The 17,744-nt window shown below is 42.1% G+C and overlaps 1 protein-coding gene across 4 annotated transcripts in view; it reads right to left on the reverse strand.

Annotated features, from left to right (window-relative positions):
* The window catches only part of RERE (arginine-glutamic acid dipeptide repeats), a 403,197-nt gene that overhangs the window by 246,615 nt on the left and 138,838 nt on the right, over window positions 1-17,744 (reverse strand). For all 4 annotated transcript variants that reach the window (XM_036350921.1, XM_036350922.1, XM_036350924.1 and 1 more), the window contains exon 2: window positions 7,871-8,339. In XM_036350921.1, coding sequence (XP_036206814.1) covers window positions 7,871-8,195 — 325 coding nt within the window. In that variant the 5' untranslated portion in view covers window positions 8,196-8,339. The remainder of the gene's footprint in view (window positions 1-7,870; window positions 8,340-17,744) is intronic.

Here is a 17,744-nt window from a genome sequence, read left to right on the forward strand (position 1 = left end):
GACGATCCGAATCATTCCCAAGTGACTGGTCGGAATTTAATTCTACAGCTGCCTCTGCTCCTCTTGAACTGTATGTGCTGTATTTCACATCAAATTTTCAAGCCACGTAAAGCCTAGGTCACTTTTCCCTTTAAAAGCACATCTTCCTTTCCCTCTTTTTTTTGAATCTGCCTAAATTCCAGTCTGCCATAAAAAAGTGACAGGTGTGCTGAGATGCTGATCCTCTCAGCCCGCAAGGCAATGCACATATTTCCTATTTGTGTATTAACATGAAAAAGACTGGAAAGCACTGGTCTAGATCCGTGGTTCTCAAACTTTAATGTATATTATTTAAATTACCTGGGAATCGTATTAAAACAACTTCGGATTCAGTAGATCCGGAGTGGAACCGAGATTATGCATTTGTAATCAACTCTCACAGGAGGCCAATCTGTGGCCAATACTTGGAGAAGCAAGTGTGTGTCTAGTACAGCCGTGGGCAAACTACGGCCCGTTTGAAATGAATAAAACTTAAAAAAAAAGACCGTACCCTTTTATGTAATGATGTTTACTTTGAATTTATATTAGTTCACACAAACACTCCATCCATGCTTTTGTTCCGGCCCTCCGGTCCAGTTTAAGAACCCATTGTGGCCCTCGAGTCAAAAAAGACCTCTTTCAGTACACGTAATGACCCTTTCCTTATGAAATCAAAAAAGATATGGTTAATTCATCAAATTTCCATCACTTACCATTTTTTTGGTTAGAATAACATTAGAACAGCAGTTTCTCTTGTTTCTTCTACCCTCACAGAGATAAAGTAGTAACTTTTTATGTGCTAAAATTTTTTTTACCTATGCATAATTTGAATCACTTCATATAAAAGGCAATTATTTCTTGGGACTTATAAAAAGGTAAAACAAAATTTCAACAGAAGCAGAAAAAATAAGAATTAATGTAATCCACAACTAAAAGTATACTACAGTATGCTAAAAACTAAGGAATACATTTTCACAATTGTTCCAAGGACTAAAACCCAGGTCACTCAAACCCGAGTCTGCCTAGCAACAAAGCTCTTCCCACAGGAGATAGGTTGAATTCCACCCCTCCGCACAAAATCCTATGTTGAAGTGCTAACCCCTGGTACCTCCAAATGTAACCTTTCTTGGAAAAGGGTGTCACTGCAGATATTAGTTACAATGAGGTGGACTATAACCAGTATGATTGGCGTCCTTATAAAGAGGAGAAATTTGGAGGCAGAGACAGGCACACCAAAAGAATGCTCTGTGAAGACGGCAGCTATGCTAGCCATGTCAAGGAACCACCAGAAGCGAGGAGAGGCTTGGAACAGACAAATCCTTTCCTCGCATCTTCAGGGGGAGCACGGGCCTGCCCATGCCTTGAACTGGAACTTCCAGCCTACAAAACGGAGACACTAATATTTCCGTGGCTAGCCACTCCGTCTGTAGTACTTTGTTATGTCAGCCCTAGCAAACTAATACAATGCCTCACTGTGCTCCCTCCCAAATAAAAGGTCTGAAGATGCTGTGCAGATATGCAATTACATCATAGAAAGTCTGGTGTGCCAGGTGAAGATTTTGGACTTGATCCTACTGGCAATAGGCGGCCACTGAAGGCTTTAAGCAGATTAGTATTAGGTTTATTAAGTTCAAATAAACTTGTAACACATGCCAAACCACTTTCATTCAAGCAGGGTCTAAAGGTTCCTTTATGCCAGAATTCATTTTCTTTACACAAAAATCTTCTGCAATTATCAGAAAACGTCGCACCCCCAGGAAAAGGGTGCCTCAAGAAGACATCTGCATTTGCATGTCACGATGAACTAAAATTCCAACGAGCTAAAGCACCAAATGCCAGAGTTTTGTTTGCTTTATTTTAAAGAGGAAATGTTTGTCTGAGTAATTGTCAGCAATGAGCTTTCAATTACCTGTATTCAGAGAATTAAGACTTGGAAACAATTCGGCCTCTTAACAGGTCAGAAACCAATCCCTCAGTAAAAAATCAGGGGCTAATCTCGAGACATGCTACTAGCACCTCCCTTCCTCTTTAAATAGGAACTTGAATCAAAGGAAAATTATCCATTAAGAAAACAGTTTAATGTTTTTATTTCTTTTTTAGTAAAATTTTCATTGAAGTATAATAGCACACATTCAAAAAAGTGCAAAGCATGATAAATTCTCACAAAGTAATCAAACCCAACCCATGTGACCAGCCTGTCATCTCGAAACAAGGCAGGACCTGACCCCTTCGGATCCCCGGATGCTCCCTCACAGATGCCAACACCTGAGTGTAACCACTGTCCTGACTTCAAAACACTGAAGATTAGCTCTGCCTGTTCTTAAAATGTATAGAAAGGAACCATATAGTATTACACTCTTTTGTGTCCACTCAACATTATGCTTGATTAACCAGTCTACTTTTAACTTCAGTTGTGATGCAAACTAGATCCCCACGTTTCATTTTGTTTACTTTGGATTTTTTTCCACCTTAAATTCCATTTGCATCAAAAGACATGAACACCTCAATCTTCAATGTATAATCAATTCTAGGTTCTAGGTCCTTTTTCAATTCAAGTCACCAATTCTTGACAATAATGAGGAAAATTTGGAAATAAAAAAGAGAAATGTTTATTTCACCTAAGATTTCATAAACCACAAACTTAAAAGTTCTTTGGCCCGGCTGGTGTTTCTCAGTGGTTAGAGCGACAGCCTGCAAAAGGTCTTAGGTTCGATTCCCAGTCAAGGGCAAGTCCATGGGTTGGGAGTTCACTCCCTGCCCCCAATAGGGGCAGGTGTGGAAGGCAACCAGTTGATGTGTCTCTCTCACATCAATGTTTCTCTCCCCCCCCCCCCCCCCCGCTTCCAATCTCTCTGAAAAGAGATGGGGAAAAATCCTCATAACAACAACAAAAGGCTCATTGTCTTTTATATATAAAATTTATCTTCAAGTAAACTTTCACACTTTGGTCAAAATGTAGAAGGAACACAGACATATCAAACTTGAAAATCCTGGATCTTGATTTTCCCCCTCTCGTATGTGATGGAGATTTCTGTTATTCTAGGAATCAAATGTCTAGTGTCAAACAAAAATCATCAGGTAATATAACAGAATACAAGAAATGGATAATCAAAAGAGAAAACAAAATTGACATGCCAAAATGAAAATGTACCTCCCAATAATTTGAATTTTTACAGTTTACCTGATCAGGAATAAAGGAGCCACAGTATCTAACTGAAAATAGTGGATACACTGTTTGTGGGCATGCAAATTGGCACCGCCACTATGGAAAATAGTATGGTGGTTCCTCAAAAAAGCAAAAATGTAACTACCATATGATCCCGCAAGTTCCACTGAGCCTAGAGCTGAAGGAAATAAAGTCACTATCTCCAAGAGCTATCTGCACCCTGGGATCATTTTAGCATTATTTACAATAGCCAAGACCTGGAAGCAACCTCAGTGTCCATCAAGGGAAGAATGCATAAAAAAAATGTAGTGTATATACAATGGAATATTCAGCCATAAAAAAAATAGAAGAAAATCCTGTCATTTGCAACCACATGAATGAACCCTGACTGAAAAAGTCAGATGGGAAAGAAACATTGTATGATCTCATTTACAAGTGGAATCTGAAAAAAAAACAAAAAAAAAACCCAAACAGAACAGATTAGTGATTTGGGGGGGAGAAAAGGGGAAGAAGGGAGGGACTGGTGAAGGTGGCCAAAGCATACAAACTGCCAGTTATAAGATGAATAACTTCTGGGGACATACTGTACAGCAGACTGACTATAATTAACAATACTGCACTGTATATTGTATATTTGAAAGTTATGAGTAGATTTATAAAATTCTCATCACAACAAATTGCAACTATGTTAGCTGATGAATGTTTGTGGTAATTATTTTGCAATATATACATATAAAAAATCACTACATTGTACATATTAATGTTATATGTCAGTTATATCTCAATAAAGCTGGGAGGGGGGACAGTAGAAAGAAATTAATATGCTGCCCACAGCAAGCTTTAGAAATCAGTATGTTATGCTAGAGAAGCCCAAAAGAGGAATCTGACTGCACACAGCTTGTAATAAATCAATTTGTTACCGTGACAGTCATCTCAAAAGTAGAGCAACGGTTGACAGACAACAAAGAAGTCAGATTAGACCCAAGGGCAATATATAACAGAGCGCCACAAAGTTTCTGTTTCGTTTTTTATTTTAGAACAAGTCAGTTAAATCAATCATTAGAAAATAAATGATTCAAAATAGACTTTCAGATGCATTATTCTAATTTTGACATCATTAACCAGTCAATAGATCTTTGAAAGGTTTTCAGGAATTTCTTTATTTGACAAATATAGAATGCACACTATGTGTACACTATTGTCATAGATGCCAGGAATACAATGAAAAGCAAAAACAGAGCTGCTGCTTTTATGGAGGAGATATTAACCTTAAAACAATAACAGACAAAAAGTAGAAGAGTATTGTGCTGGAAGAAAAGAGACATAATGCTATGACAGTCTCTCTGAATGAAATCTGGGTAACCTGGGAGAGGAAAGGCCGTGACCCTGGAAGGAAAGAGCTGAGAAAGGGTAAGGATTAGGTAAGTGTGTCTGCCTATGTGGGGGCTGGGGGGTTCGGGCTCACTAGCCTGTGACAAGAGCAAGTGCAAAGGCCCTGAAGCAAATAGTAACCTGGGCAATGTAACTATATGTCCATCACGCTGAGCTCCTATAAATGAAATAAAAATAACGCCAGAAAGAAGGAGCTGGGGCAAAAAAGCTGGTTTTGACATGAGGTTAAACCTTAGCTAGTGATACATTCTAAATAATACCCATTTGTCAATAAAATCTCATTCTTTTCAGACCACATAATCTGATTATTGACCTGTTCCCCTAGGACAGGGGTGGGGAACATCCAGCCTGGAGGCCTTATCATTCAGTCTGGCCCTGCGAAGGCATTAGGGGTGAATTAATTAAATGTCTGACCAATATAGCAGCCTACTTTTTAAGTTGATAATTTTGTATGGCCCTCAAATGATGTCAGAAATATCCAAATCACCTGTGGCAGAGAAAAGGCTCCCCACCCCTGCCCTAGGATAAGTAGTACAGTTAGGTAACAGTCTATTTTTATCCTCGTGGCATCACTCACTACTGGGCTCATTCTTAATGGCATTTTGAGAGGTACCTATAATTTATACTTAATCTGAATATTAAAACCTATTCAGAAGAGTACAAAGCCAAAAGAAAAATCTGTGCTTTATACCTTAAAGAAACAAATGAGCATAAAAGATGTACTATTCAACAACTAATAATCTACTGAAGAAACCCCTTATGATGTCCCACAGGTTCCCACCTAAACATCAAGATACAACTAAACATACTAACTCTCGGCCCCTGGGGGAGGATAATGGTTTTCACCACTAAAAAACGGTGTTATTGTAGTACTCTGCACCAAGAATGAAAAAGACCGGAAAAGAAGACAAAGGAAAGAAAAAAAATCCAGTCCCATCTGGGAGTCTAATCACAGTACCCGACTTCTGATTCTTCAGTTTAGGTATCCTAAAGAACAGGCAATGTTTAACAACCCTCCATTTAGAAAGAAACTTTTTAAAGAAGGCAACCAAGTCGCTTAGCTTCTAATGCATCCCCCAAAAAGGAAGGAAGCCACTGAGGAGGTCAGACAGTCTCCTTACCACAGAGCCAAGCACCCACCAAACCTGGCGGGTACAGACCCCCCGGCACAGCTACGTCACCCACCACGCACAAGGAACCCCGCACAAAGTGGTCATGCCCTGGATGCCCTAGAAAACGTTCAAACCAGTTTTGGTTTCTATAGATCCTTTATAACAACACATTTAGTCCAAAGAGATCTAGCTCCCCCTCGTCCCCCCCCCCCCATACACACATTTCACAAGGGTCCTCAGTTCTTCCCAGACACCATGTAGGTAAGCCCTTAGCAACAGTCCTCTTCTAAACATCAAGCACGAAGGACTTACTATCCTTCTGCAGAAGGTGTGATAAGAATGTGCATCAGTTCTCAAACTAGTTTTCTTGAAACTGGTTTTTCTTGGGGAGATATTTAGAAGAAACAGGGGGCACAGTCCCATAGTGGAGAAAAGGGCAGGGTTGCTTTGCCTTCTGTTTTTACTGTTAAAGAGGTTTCCTGAACTGCAGGGCTTCTCTGAGTCATGAATTATGACACTCGCTCCTGAGAGGGGTGCTGTGTGCAGCATTTCCCACACATATTTGACTACAAACATTTGGGGGAAATATTATGTCTGCTGATACAGGAATAACGTTCCACGGAAAGAGAGGCAGGCATTCAACACCGCACAAGGCAGTGATCCAAAGGATTGCATTACGAAATTGAATTATTATGCAGCAAGAGAAAAGGATAACAAGTAAGTTCTTACTTTAAGTTATCATACTATAATCTATATCTAAAGGAGTTAACACATTCTGTTCATTTCCCATGATCTAGAACTAAATAGCAAGCATTGTGGTAACTCTATAAAGAGACAGTCTTCAGTGGCTAAGAAATTCTTACTGTCCAATATCTAAGTCTAAATCAAAGACACTGATAGTACAGAACCTACACATTATCTCTACACCAGAGCGCTAATCTCTCTACAACCTGAACTTTGGTAATTTTATATTACGTAAGTATCTTTCTTCTAGGTTAATCATCAACCAAGAAATTGTAATTGTGAATACAAGCTTATCTGTATAAGTTCTAATATTGATTCTTTTGAAATTCAAAACTAATTCCTATATGGGAGGTTGAGGGAGAATATGGTACTTTATGTGAGGTTCAAAACAGTTACACCTCAGTAATGGCACAACAATCTCCTTATAATCTCCCTTTCCTGGAAAAGCTTCAAACTGGGAGGCCTTTAATCTGTTCATTAAGCTCATATGAAATTCATGTCGTTTCTCAGCACTATAAGTAATTCAAACAAAATGATTTTTAGCTAGTTTTATTGACTTCTGTAAGAAAAGTATCTTAATACACACAATATATCAAATGGAAAAGAGAGTTTTGCTGGTGCCCAACAGGTTCTGAATCACTTGTTTCTCTGCATCTTATCTGAAACCTAAGTCTGTCTCTTCTTCGAACAATGCTATAAACCTCAGTACACCTAATGAACATAATATATTGTCCTTTATAACAACATATTTAGTCCAAAGAGATCTATTTTTTTTTTCACATTTCACAAGGGTCCTCAGTTCTTCCCAGACACCATGTAGGTAAGCCCTTAGCAACAGCCCTCTTCTAACCATCAAGCAGGAAGGACTTCTATCCTTCTGCAGAAGGTGCGATATGAGCTTTTCCAGGAAAGCACGTTACTTAGCTTCAGCTATTATCACTGATTAGAGAACCTGAAGCTCAGTTCTTCAGAAAAGGTTATCAGAAGAAATAAACCTTGATCAAAGGCCATTAAAAATACCTCCCTAGCTTCTGGTCACATCCGTGGCCAATGTAAAATTTCCTGTTTCCAAGAATCTTAAGGTTTATTTGTCCCACCAGAATCACTGTATCCTAATTTGTGTGAAGAAGTCAGAAGATGAAAACCACTGAGCAGACGGTGAAGGGAGAGAAGCAGCAACATGAGCAAACAAGAGAGAACTGCAAAGTGCACACACCAGGAGAGAAGCCCGTGCTGAGGCAGACAGAGCAAGAAGCAAGAGCGAGCACATCCAACCGGCCCAAGCGAGTCAGCGTGCTTCCCACCTTGAGTTTGTCCACCCAAACTCCCACTGACCCTTCTGGGCTCCACGCCCGCTTTGCCAGGTGAAAGGGCACCTGACAGCGGATGCCATTTCCCCTCCACAAACGCGGAAAGACCCCCATGTAATGCTCCTCACCTCCTGGTCTGTAAACAACATCGTCCTCAGTGATGTAAGAGGTTATCTCGCCAGTGTCTGTCCTTTCATAGCGAGATTTTTTTTTCGGTGGCTTCTTTTTGTTCTTCTTCGTGGACTCCTCTGTGGTGGCACTATTGTTGTCATTGTCCTCATCTTCGCTGTGATCACTCTCGGCATAATTTTTGGCTCCTCCTTCCAAGGTACAGCTCCTGCGTGGCCGGGAATTCTCACTCTCTCTCACTTTGTCCCTTTTCTCTCTCTCTCGGTCCCGATCTCGGTCCCGGTCCTTGTCTTTGTCTTTGTCTTTGTCTTTGTCGGCTGTCATGATTCGCCACGTGCCTTCTTCTGTCCTCTCACGGCTGGGCCTCCGTGAAAGGTAGACAGTAAGCCTGGGCTTCAGTCTTCTGAATTTCTCACTCAATTCCAGGGAAAATCCAACCACTCCAACAACCCCAACGTTTCAAAAATGCTAGGAGAAAAAAAGAGAGAAATTGATTTTACTTTATCACTTCCTCATATTTTTTCCCTGGAATGTTTTTTTTAAATATATTTTTATTTATTTCAGTGAGGAAAGGAGAGGGAGAGAGACAGAAACATCAATATGAGAATCATTGATCGGCTGCCTCCTGCACGCCCCCTACTGGGGATCTAGCCCACAACCCAGGCATGTGCCCTTGACCGGAATCGAACCTGTGACCAATCAGTCCTCAGGCAGATGCTCTATCCACTGAGGCAAACCAGCTAGGGCTCCCTGAAATGTCTTGTTTAATAAATTTCTTACTCATACTTTAGCCCTAAAAACTTTTCATGAGCCATAGGGGGAAAAAAAGTACAAGTGATAAAATTTTTTAATTATATATAGTTTTGGCCTCAGCCTCAGCTAGTATATGGTTTGGGATTTTCTACAACAGCAATAATGAAAAATGTCTGAATGTATAAGATGAACTATACTTTCTAGATACCAATTGTTTCTCCTTTTTAAGGAAAAAGTGTACCTTAATAGACAACATATAATGGGAACAATTATATAAAAGGCACTTCATAGCCATAAAGTTAATTTAAAAGGTAAAGAACCTATAGTAAAAATTATTTCCACCCAAAAAACAAAATTTGGATAGCCTTAGAAAATGTCCAAAGTGTTACAAACTTCTGATGACTCTTTCTATCCACTTCTCCAAATTTCCAGATTTCCTCCCAACAGTAAACATAAGATTTCCAGAGTGCCTTCCAACAACAATAAATATGAATTGACTCAAATAAAATGACAACTTCAAAACAAGATCCCTTTGCCTTCTATTACAACTGTTCACATCTTCTAAGTCTACTATTCTAGTTATTTTCCGAGAAAAATGGTTTCTCTAAAGATATATTATCTCTGCCTTCACCAAACATAACAGCTCCCAAAAATAACCTTCTGTCATTAGGGACTATTAGATGGTTATTACATTCTTCTAAATTTCCACTATTAATAGCTTCCCTAATAAATTCCTCCCTAGAACTAAACCCAACAAGAAAAGTGTGAAGTTAAGGATTTAAAATGAGAAGAGTGAATACCAAACTTCAACCCAACACAATTCTAATAAAAATTTCATAGGAGGGAAAAAAATGTTTTGTTTACAAATCAGTTTGGAACGGACATAATAATTAGTAATTTATCTTTATAATTTTTTATCATCTTCCCCAATATCTTATCTAATGTGTTCAACAACCTATACCAAACATTATCTATGTGCCAGGTGTTAGGAACTAAAGCTACAATGAGGGGAAAACTCAGAATCCTTGCCTTCAATGCTCGATTGGAAAAAAAAAAAAAAAAAAAAAGGAGACAACTGATCAACATGAGAACCATCTGTTTCTCATGTTATTGGAGTCGATAAAAAACATATGCAAACAAAAGACTGGTCCTCTTTACTTTGACAACAACAAACAAAGCCATTTGCAATTATATGCTCAGAAGCAGAGAAAATTCTCATTGGTCATGTCAAAATCATAAAAATTAGCATATACTTTCCCCAAATTATCATATACTTTTATCAGGTAGTTAGCCTAATACCAGAAAAAAACATCACTTTAAAAGCACTTCAAATACCCCTTGGCATTTAGGAAAATAAAATATGTTAAGAACCATCTTTGGGAGATAGACTAATGAAGCAATAACGCTGACATTCTATGACCAAAGTCAGAAAGATGAAACATGTAGCACAAACCAAGAATACTTCCTTCTTCATAGGAAATATGCTTTCAGATAGTATTTCAAATTTTTAAATATATTTCAAGAAAAATTATTCTAAGGCCTGCAAAACTTCTGCCTAGATAAATCATCTGTTAAATAGACAGTAATAAACTCCCAAATCCCTGTAAACCACTGGTGATAGCAACTGAAAATACAGAAACATTATTTTCTCTATCAGGCTTAAGTTCAGAGCATGAACAAGCCAATCATGCAAGAAAGCAAACTATCAGCTGGCACTGTTGTTAAAACATTCCTCTGACATTGAAAAGGTACCCAGGTCTACCAGCAGCCCAAAAAGAGCAAGCTTAGGCTGATAACCTCTTGGATGCAATACAGACTTCTGATAAATTTAAGAAAAAGATCACTCTTCCTAAGGTAAATAAGATAACTGCTCCAGAAAATTTTGTAAAAATGTTATTTTAGCACTCAAAAAGAAAGAAATCCAAATTTGTACTCAACAGTACTCCCTACAAAATCATATATTTTGTTTCTATTTACAAAGAAATCAGAGTCGTTTCTGCCAAGAGTGAGTTAGAAAGAAAAATTTAAGAAACAATAGAGAAGGTGTCAACAAAATGTGTGTGTCTCCCCAACTTTCAGATAACTAACAGTGATATTCCAAAGCAAAAGTGAATCTAATTACCATTTATATTTGACTCTAATATATAGCTTGGTGAGGATATAAATATTTTTCCTCTGCGTTTCTTATAGCATTATAATTTTTTCTGAGCCTCATTATACAATGACCAACATACAATATTAATGTGACATTTGATAAAGGGACCCAGAGAGGAACCAGATGGCACTGAGAAAGGCAGTTGTCACCTCAATTTACTAGAAATTATCTACAAAGTAGACAATACAACAGCATCTTTGTAACAACTAGGAGTTTACAGATCCCTCCCATAATCCCATTTAATCCTTTCTCTCAACAAGTCAATAAACTGAACCAAACAGAAGTCACCATGCCCACCTTTCAGACCACAGAAGGAAAACTAAGAAGATACGATCTGCACACGAACACACAGCCAGTGAAAGGTTCTAAGGCAGTTCTTCTAAAGATGAACCGCATCTGCCTGATTCCTACCTGCTGCTCAGGTTATAACCGGTCCTGCCACGGTCATTAGCTCTTCATAGGGACCACCTTTCCCCACATGCATCCATGCTGATAATTTGAACAGACAGATTTAGAAACAACACTCACTTTGCCCTCTCCTCCCAAGAAAGAAAGCAGTTTTCTCCCACATCCTGGGAAAGAAAATGTAATGCCTTTCACTCTGGAAAGGGAAATGTCACTCTAATACTTGTACTCACTGGATGAGCAGCAGTCCTTCCCCTAAACAGCACCCTGCGGCAGGGAATACAGCAAACTATGCCCGAGAATCACTGAAAAGTGGGGGTCAGAAGGTCTGTAAACCCTCAAAGAGGGAAGACTGGGTTTTATCTGAAACTGCTGTGGTGGCGAGAATCATTCTTCCATCTACACTAATCTACACTAATAAAAGAGAAACATGGTAATTGGCGTACGACCGCTACCCTTTTCATTGGCTAATCAGCGAGATATGCAATTAACTGTCAGCCAAGATGGCGGCCAGCAGCCAGGCAGCTTGAAACTAACATGAGGCTTGCTTGCCTCAGTGACGGAGGATCGTTGGAGGAAACCAACGTTCCCGGCCTACAGCTGCAGGCCTCTGAGCAGGCAGTTTAAGAAACACTGTAACAAATACCGCCGGACTTCAGCCAGCAGATTCGCAACATTGTAAGCAAAGGCCAGAAACCTACTATCAGCCACGGAGGCCTAAGAGCTGGAGCCAAGCCTCAAGGTAAAGCTGGCCCAGAATAAAAAAGAAAAAAGAGAAAAAAAGGAGCGGTTGGGAACTTCAGTCACTCCCAGCCTGAAAACAGCCCTCAGCCCCTCACCCAGACTGGCCAGGCACCCCAGTGGGGACCCCCACCCTGATCCAGGACACCCTTCAGGGCAAACCAGCCAGCCCCACTCATGCACCAGGCCTCTACCCTATATAGTAAAAGGGTAATATGCCTCCCGGCACCGGGATCAGCGTGACAGGGGGCAGCGCCCAAACCCCCTGATTACCCTGCGGCTCTGTGTGTGACAGGGGGCAGGGCCCCAACCCCCTGAGCAGCCCTGCTCTGTGCCTGATAGGGGGGAGCTCCCCAACGCCCCCCCCCCCACGGGCCCTGCTCTGTGTGTGATGGGGTAGAGCCATAACCTCCCCATCGGCCCTGCCCTGAGTGTGAGAGTGGCGGCGCCCCAACCCCCTGATCGGCCCTGCTCTGTGGGTGATAGAGGGCGGTCCCCCAACCCCCTGATGGACCCTGCTCTGTGTGTGACGGGGGCAGCGCCCCAACCCCCTGATTGGCCCTGCTCTGTGCGTGACAGTGGGTGGCGCCCAACGACCCTGCCTTGAGTGTGACAGGGGTCAGTGCCCCAACCCCCCAATTGGCCCTACCCTGAGCGTGACTGAGGGTGGCATCGCAACCTCCCAATCTGCCCTGCTCTGTGCATGACAGGGGGCGGCGCCCCAATTCCCCAATCGGCCCTGCTCTGAGCCCGACCAGGGGCTGCACCTAGGGATTAGGCCTGCCCTCTGCCACCCGGGAGCAGGCCTAAGCCAGCAGGTCGTTATCTCCCGAGGGGTCCCAGACTGAGAGAGGGCACAGGCCGGGCTGAGGGACCCCTCCTCCTCCCCCGAGTGCAAAAATTTTTGTGCACCGGGCCTCTAGTGTAAAAATAAATGGATTGTTAAGTTCTTCCACCTGACAAAACCCAACCTTGTAAGCAAATGGCTGTGTGCGCCCTCCAATGGCTCTCCACATTTAGGGTTAAGGACTATGTAAACTCAACCAAACCTGAGTTTATATACGCATTCCCAGAACACGTGTCTTACTGAAAGTACCTCCACAACCAAGATGGAATGAGCTAGCCAAATTCAGAGAGTGGCCTTTGTGGTGTCAAAACAGAAGCACAGAAAGAATGCCCCTTAGTCAGAAGTGGGTTTCCGCTTACAGTAAGTAGCACTTCCTCAACTCCCTAAGTCGCTTTGGGGGAAAACTGAGAGAACTCAGATTGGTGGACTCTGACAAATCTCTTCATTTCTTCCAAAAAGACATAATAACAAAACACAGGACCTGCAAAAGGTGGACGTACCCAAAACAGCAAAACTCTAGCTTACAATTAACAACTTAAAATTAAATAACAAAAATACATAATCTTTTTATTTGAAGTAGGCATAAGGAATTACCAAAGGTGCTGAAGGAAATTTTAAAAATAAAAATACAAAGTCCTTCCTTTCTTTAATGAACACACACACTCATTAATACAAGCAGTTTCTTCCCCATACTGTTGAAGATGAAGTTTTTGCCAGTCCCATACAGAATTTTTTACTTTTTGCACACTGCCTACAGTTGTGTCTCTTCTACTCAGTGGATGAAGAAAACCAGGGCTTCTCAGCTATGGTGCAATGAACATTTTGGACCACACTGGGGTGGGGTGGGGTGGCACCTGCCCTGTGCATGATCCTTGTTCTCTCTCCATGTAAATGCAGTAGCTCACCTGCTTACTCCCATCAGGACAACAGAATACATAGCTCCAAATATTGCCACATATCCTCTGGGGAGCAAAAGGGCTCACAGTTGAGAACCAGTACTTTAAACAAAATCGTCAATCACAGGGATTCCCAAGGGTTAAGCATCTGTGTTTATTCAAAATTGTGCTTGGCCAATATGGAATCCATAAAGCTAACACCATTACAAAAATTATGTAGCATGTTCTTTGTTCTCTGAAATAAACTGGAGTAATTAAAAAACACTGCCTGAAATAGTAATTACACAGATGTATGAAGCTGAATTTGGAAAACAGATGTAAATATCCTGAAAATCTTGATGCTTCCTGGCAAGCCCTGAAGGTAATATCGCTCTCTGGTGACCTGCTCTGGTCATGGGCCAAGTGGAAGCTTCTGTTATCACAAAACTAAAGAGAAAACCTGGTGTCCGCAATGCTAAGTACAGGGAAACCAAAAGCCTATGAACCAAATCCCTCATGTGAAAGGGGATAGAATTCCTAATCTGTCTTTCCCAAAATAGGGTCGTAAATAGAAAACCAAGAGTAGGAAAAAAACAAATACAAAAACCAAACAGATGGATAAATAACAGATGGTATATCCATACAATAAAATATTATTCAGCAATAAAAAGAAAGAAAATACTAATGTAACAACCTGGCTGAAACTGGAAAATGTGCTGTGTGAAAAAGCCAGTCACAAAAGACCACATATTGTATGATTCCATCTATATTAAATGTCCAGAGAAGACAAATCCATAGAGACAGAAAGCTGACTGCTAGTTGCCTGGAGGTGGAGGAGGTGGCTGGGGAGTGACTGCTATGGTTATGGGGTTTCTTTGGGGGATGATAAAAATGTTGTAGAACTGCTGTGGTGGTGATGGTAGCTGCACGTATCTGTGAATATACTAAAAGCCATTAAATTGTACACTTTACATGGGTAAATTATATAATACTAGAGGCCCAGTGCATGAAATTCGGGAGGGGGGGGAATTTCATGCACCGGACCTCTAGTATTATATAATTTACCCAGCCTGATCGCCCCTAATTGCCCCACCCTGCCGGCCTGGTTGCCCCCAACTGCACCCCCCCACACAGACCTAGTCGCCCCTCACTGCCCCCCCTGCCAGCCTAATCGCCCCCAACTTCCCCTCCTACTGGTCTGGTCGCCCCCAACTGCACCCCCCCACCACTGGCCTGGTCGTCCCTAACTGCTCCCCACCCCGCCGGCCTGGTCGCCCCTCACTGCCAGCCCCCCACCAGCCTGGTCACCCTTCACAGCGCCCCCACCAGCCCGGTCACCCCACACAGTCTGCTGTTCAGTCATTTGGTCGTCCCTCACTAACCCCCCTACCGGCCTGGTCTCCCCACACAGCCTGCTTGTTCAGTCGTATAGTTGTCCCTCACTAACCCCCCTGCCGGCCTGGTCTCCCCACACAGCCTGCTTGTTCAGTCGTATGGTTGTCCCTCACTAACCCCCCTGCCGGCCTGGTCTCCCCACGCAGCCTGCTTGTTCAGTCGTATGGTTGTCCCTCACTAACCCCCCTGCCGGCCTGGTCTCCCCACGCAGCCTGCTTGTTCAGTCGTATGGTTGTCCCTCACTAACCCCCCTGCCGGCCTGGTCATAGGCAGCCATCTTGTGAGGGCATGAGGGTTAATTTGCATATTACCTCTTTATTATATAGGATGTAAATTACATTTCAATAATGCTGTTAAAAAATACACAAAGCCCAGCCAACATGGCTCTGTGGTTGATCAACCTATGAACCAGGAAGTCATGACTCGATTCCCGGTCAGGGCACATGCCCAGGTTGTGGGCTCGATCCCCAGTGTGGGGCATGCAGGAGGCAGTCAATCAATGATTCTCATCATTGATGTTTCTATCTCTCTCTCCCTCTCCCTTCCTCTCTGATATCAATAAAAAATAAACACACACACACACACACACATACATACACACACAGCAACACTACAAACTAATCAGAAAAAGCACAAACTTTGCTACAGCAAAAAAATAAAAAGCATTTGGTTATAAACTTCACAAGCATGAGCTCTATCTCTACCATTGAGAAAAACCACTTCTTTAAGCTATAAAAAGCATAGTTAACTAAACACAGAGTTTTATTTCAATCTTTAATGTACAGGAATACCTGGTCAGGCTTACTACCTCTGCACAACATGTTCAACGGTAAGTAAGTTGGACAGGGTTTCTTTCAGTTTACAGAGCTTCAATATTAAAGAAATTTAAAACCATGGCACATCAGCTTGACCACTTGATGAATGGAAATGACAGACTGACTTTTATACTTAAGACAATTACACTTCATACATATACGAAAAACCAAAAGCATTCATAAAGTACTTCTAATCCATAGGTAGAAGTAATATCAAGGGAAAAATAGAACCATAAAACTCACTGGAGCAATCCTTCGAAAAACACTTAGAATCTGAGTCAGATGAAAAGGAAAGGTGGCTCTGACTAAAAGCAAAAGTCTAAGCCAAACTCAATTTGCCATTTTCTATGTCTGAGCTGTTGTAACTGGGTGTGACCAAATGTATTACCCTGCCATCTTTGCTAACCAGATGCCATTCAAAGAGAAAAGCAGAAGAGCCAATAGAACTATTCAATTCCAGATGCCAGCAACTAGTGAGTACTGGGGGTGTGGGGGCTGAGGATTCCCAGGACCTGGGCCACCGATGTTGCAGTGGTAGCCCTACACCATCAAACATCCGTGTCCAGAGCATAGTCCCTGTTGATTCTTCCCGAAGTTCAGCAAATATTTACTTACTGAGCGCCTACTAGGTGCCAAGCATTGCCCTAGGCGCTGAAGACACATACGTGATGAGAAAACACACATTCTCTACCCTTAGAGCAGCGGTCGCCAACCGGTGGTCCGCAGACCGTTGGTGGTCCATGAGGTCCGAAAGGTTGGCAACTGCTTCCTTAGAGAGCTTACAGCAGGGGTCCTCAAACTTTGTAAACAGGGGGCCAGTTCACTGTCCCTCAGACCGTTGGAGGGCCGGACTATAGTTTAAAAAAAAACTATGAACAAATTCCTATGCACGCTGCACATATCTTATTTTGAAGTAAAAAAACAAAACGGGAACAAATACAATATTTGTATTTGCATGTGGCCCGCGGGCCGTAGTTTGAGGACCCCTGGCTTACAGGTTAGTAGGGGAGGGAGGAGATAATAAACAAGTAAAGACATAGCATAACAGCTGGTGATAAGTGCTATGGAGAAAAATTAAGCTGGGCAAAGGGGATGCAAGGGTTGTTAACTTATGTAAGGTAATCACTGATAAGGGATCACTCAACCGAAAGGAAGTAAGGGGGCAAGTTGTGCAGTTACCTGGGGAAAGCATTCCTGACAGAGAAGAAAGCAAGTACAAAAGCCTGAGACATAAGCATGCCTGGCATATCCAAACAGCCAAGACGGAAGCAGTAATGGCAAAAAAAGAAAGTCAGAAAGAAGGAGGGAGCATGGGAGCACTTATTGAAATGAGAGAAAAGCCATTGTAGGGGTTTGAATTGAGAATTAAGGCAGACTCCCTCTTGCGGCTGTGGGGTTAGGAAATCACTGATTCAGGCAAGGTAGTGGTTATGCAGTCGGATTGTGGATCAGTTCTACAAGCAGAGCCATCGGAATCTGCTGTTAGATTGGGACCGACTGTGCAACAAAGAGGAGAGTCAAAGAGGCCAAGATTTGGGCCTCAGTACTGGAAGAGGAGAGTTGTCTTTTGCTGATATGAGGGGAGAAGGAAAAGGCATTCTGCTTGGCACAGGTTGAGTTTGAGATGCCTAGATACCCAAGCAGAGATACATTAATGGGTTGAGGTCAGAAAACTCTGGGCCCCACCCTGTTGATCCTGTGCGACCCGCCCCGCCCAAGCCCTGCACAGAGGCTTTTGCCGGATAGCCTCAGGCAAAGGATAGATTAGCACCTCCCTAGAGGACAGAAGTTCTCTCACTGCTGACACAGCTGATTCTCATAGCCACTTGGCCTGGAGGTCAAACCCTCCCTGGAATTAGCTACAACAATCAAGATTTAACTATAAGA

Source organism: Myotis myotis, unplaced genomic scaffold (assembly GCF_014108235.1).
Source record: "Myotis myotis isolate mMyoMyo1 unplaced genomic scaffold, mMyoMyo1.p scaffold_m19_p_2, whole genome shotgun sequence".
Lineage (NCBI taxonomy): Eukaryota > Metazoa > Chordata > Mammalia > Chiroptera > Vespertilionidae > Myotis > Myotis myotis.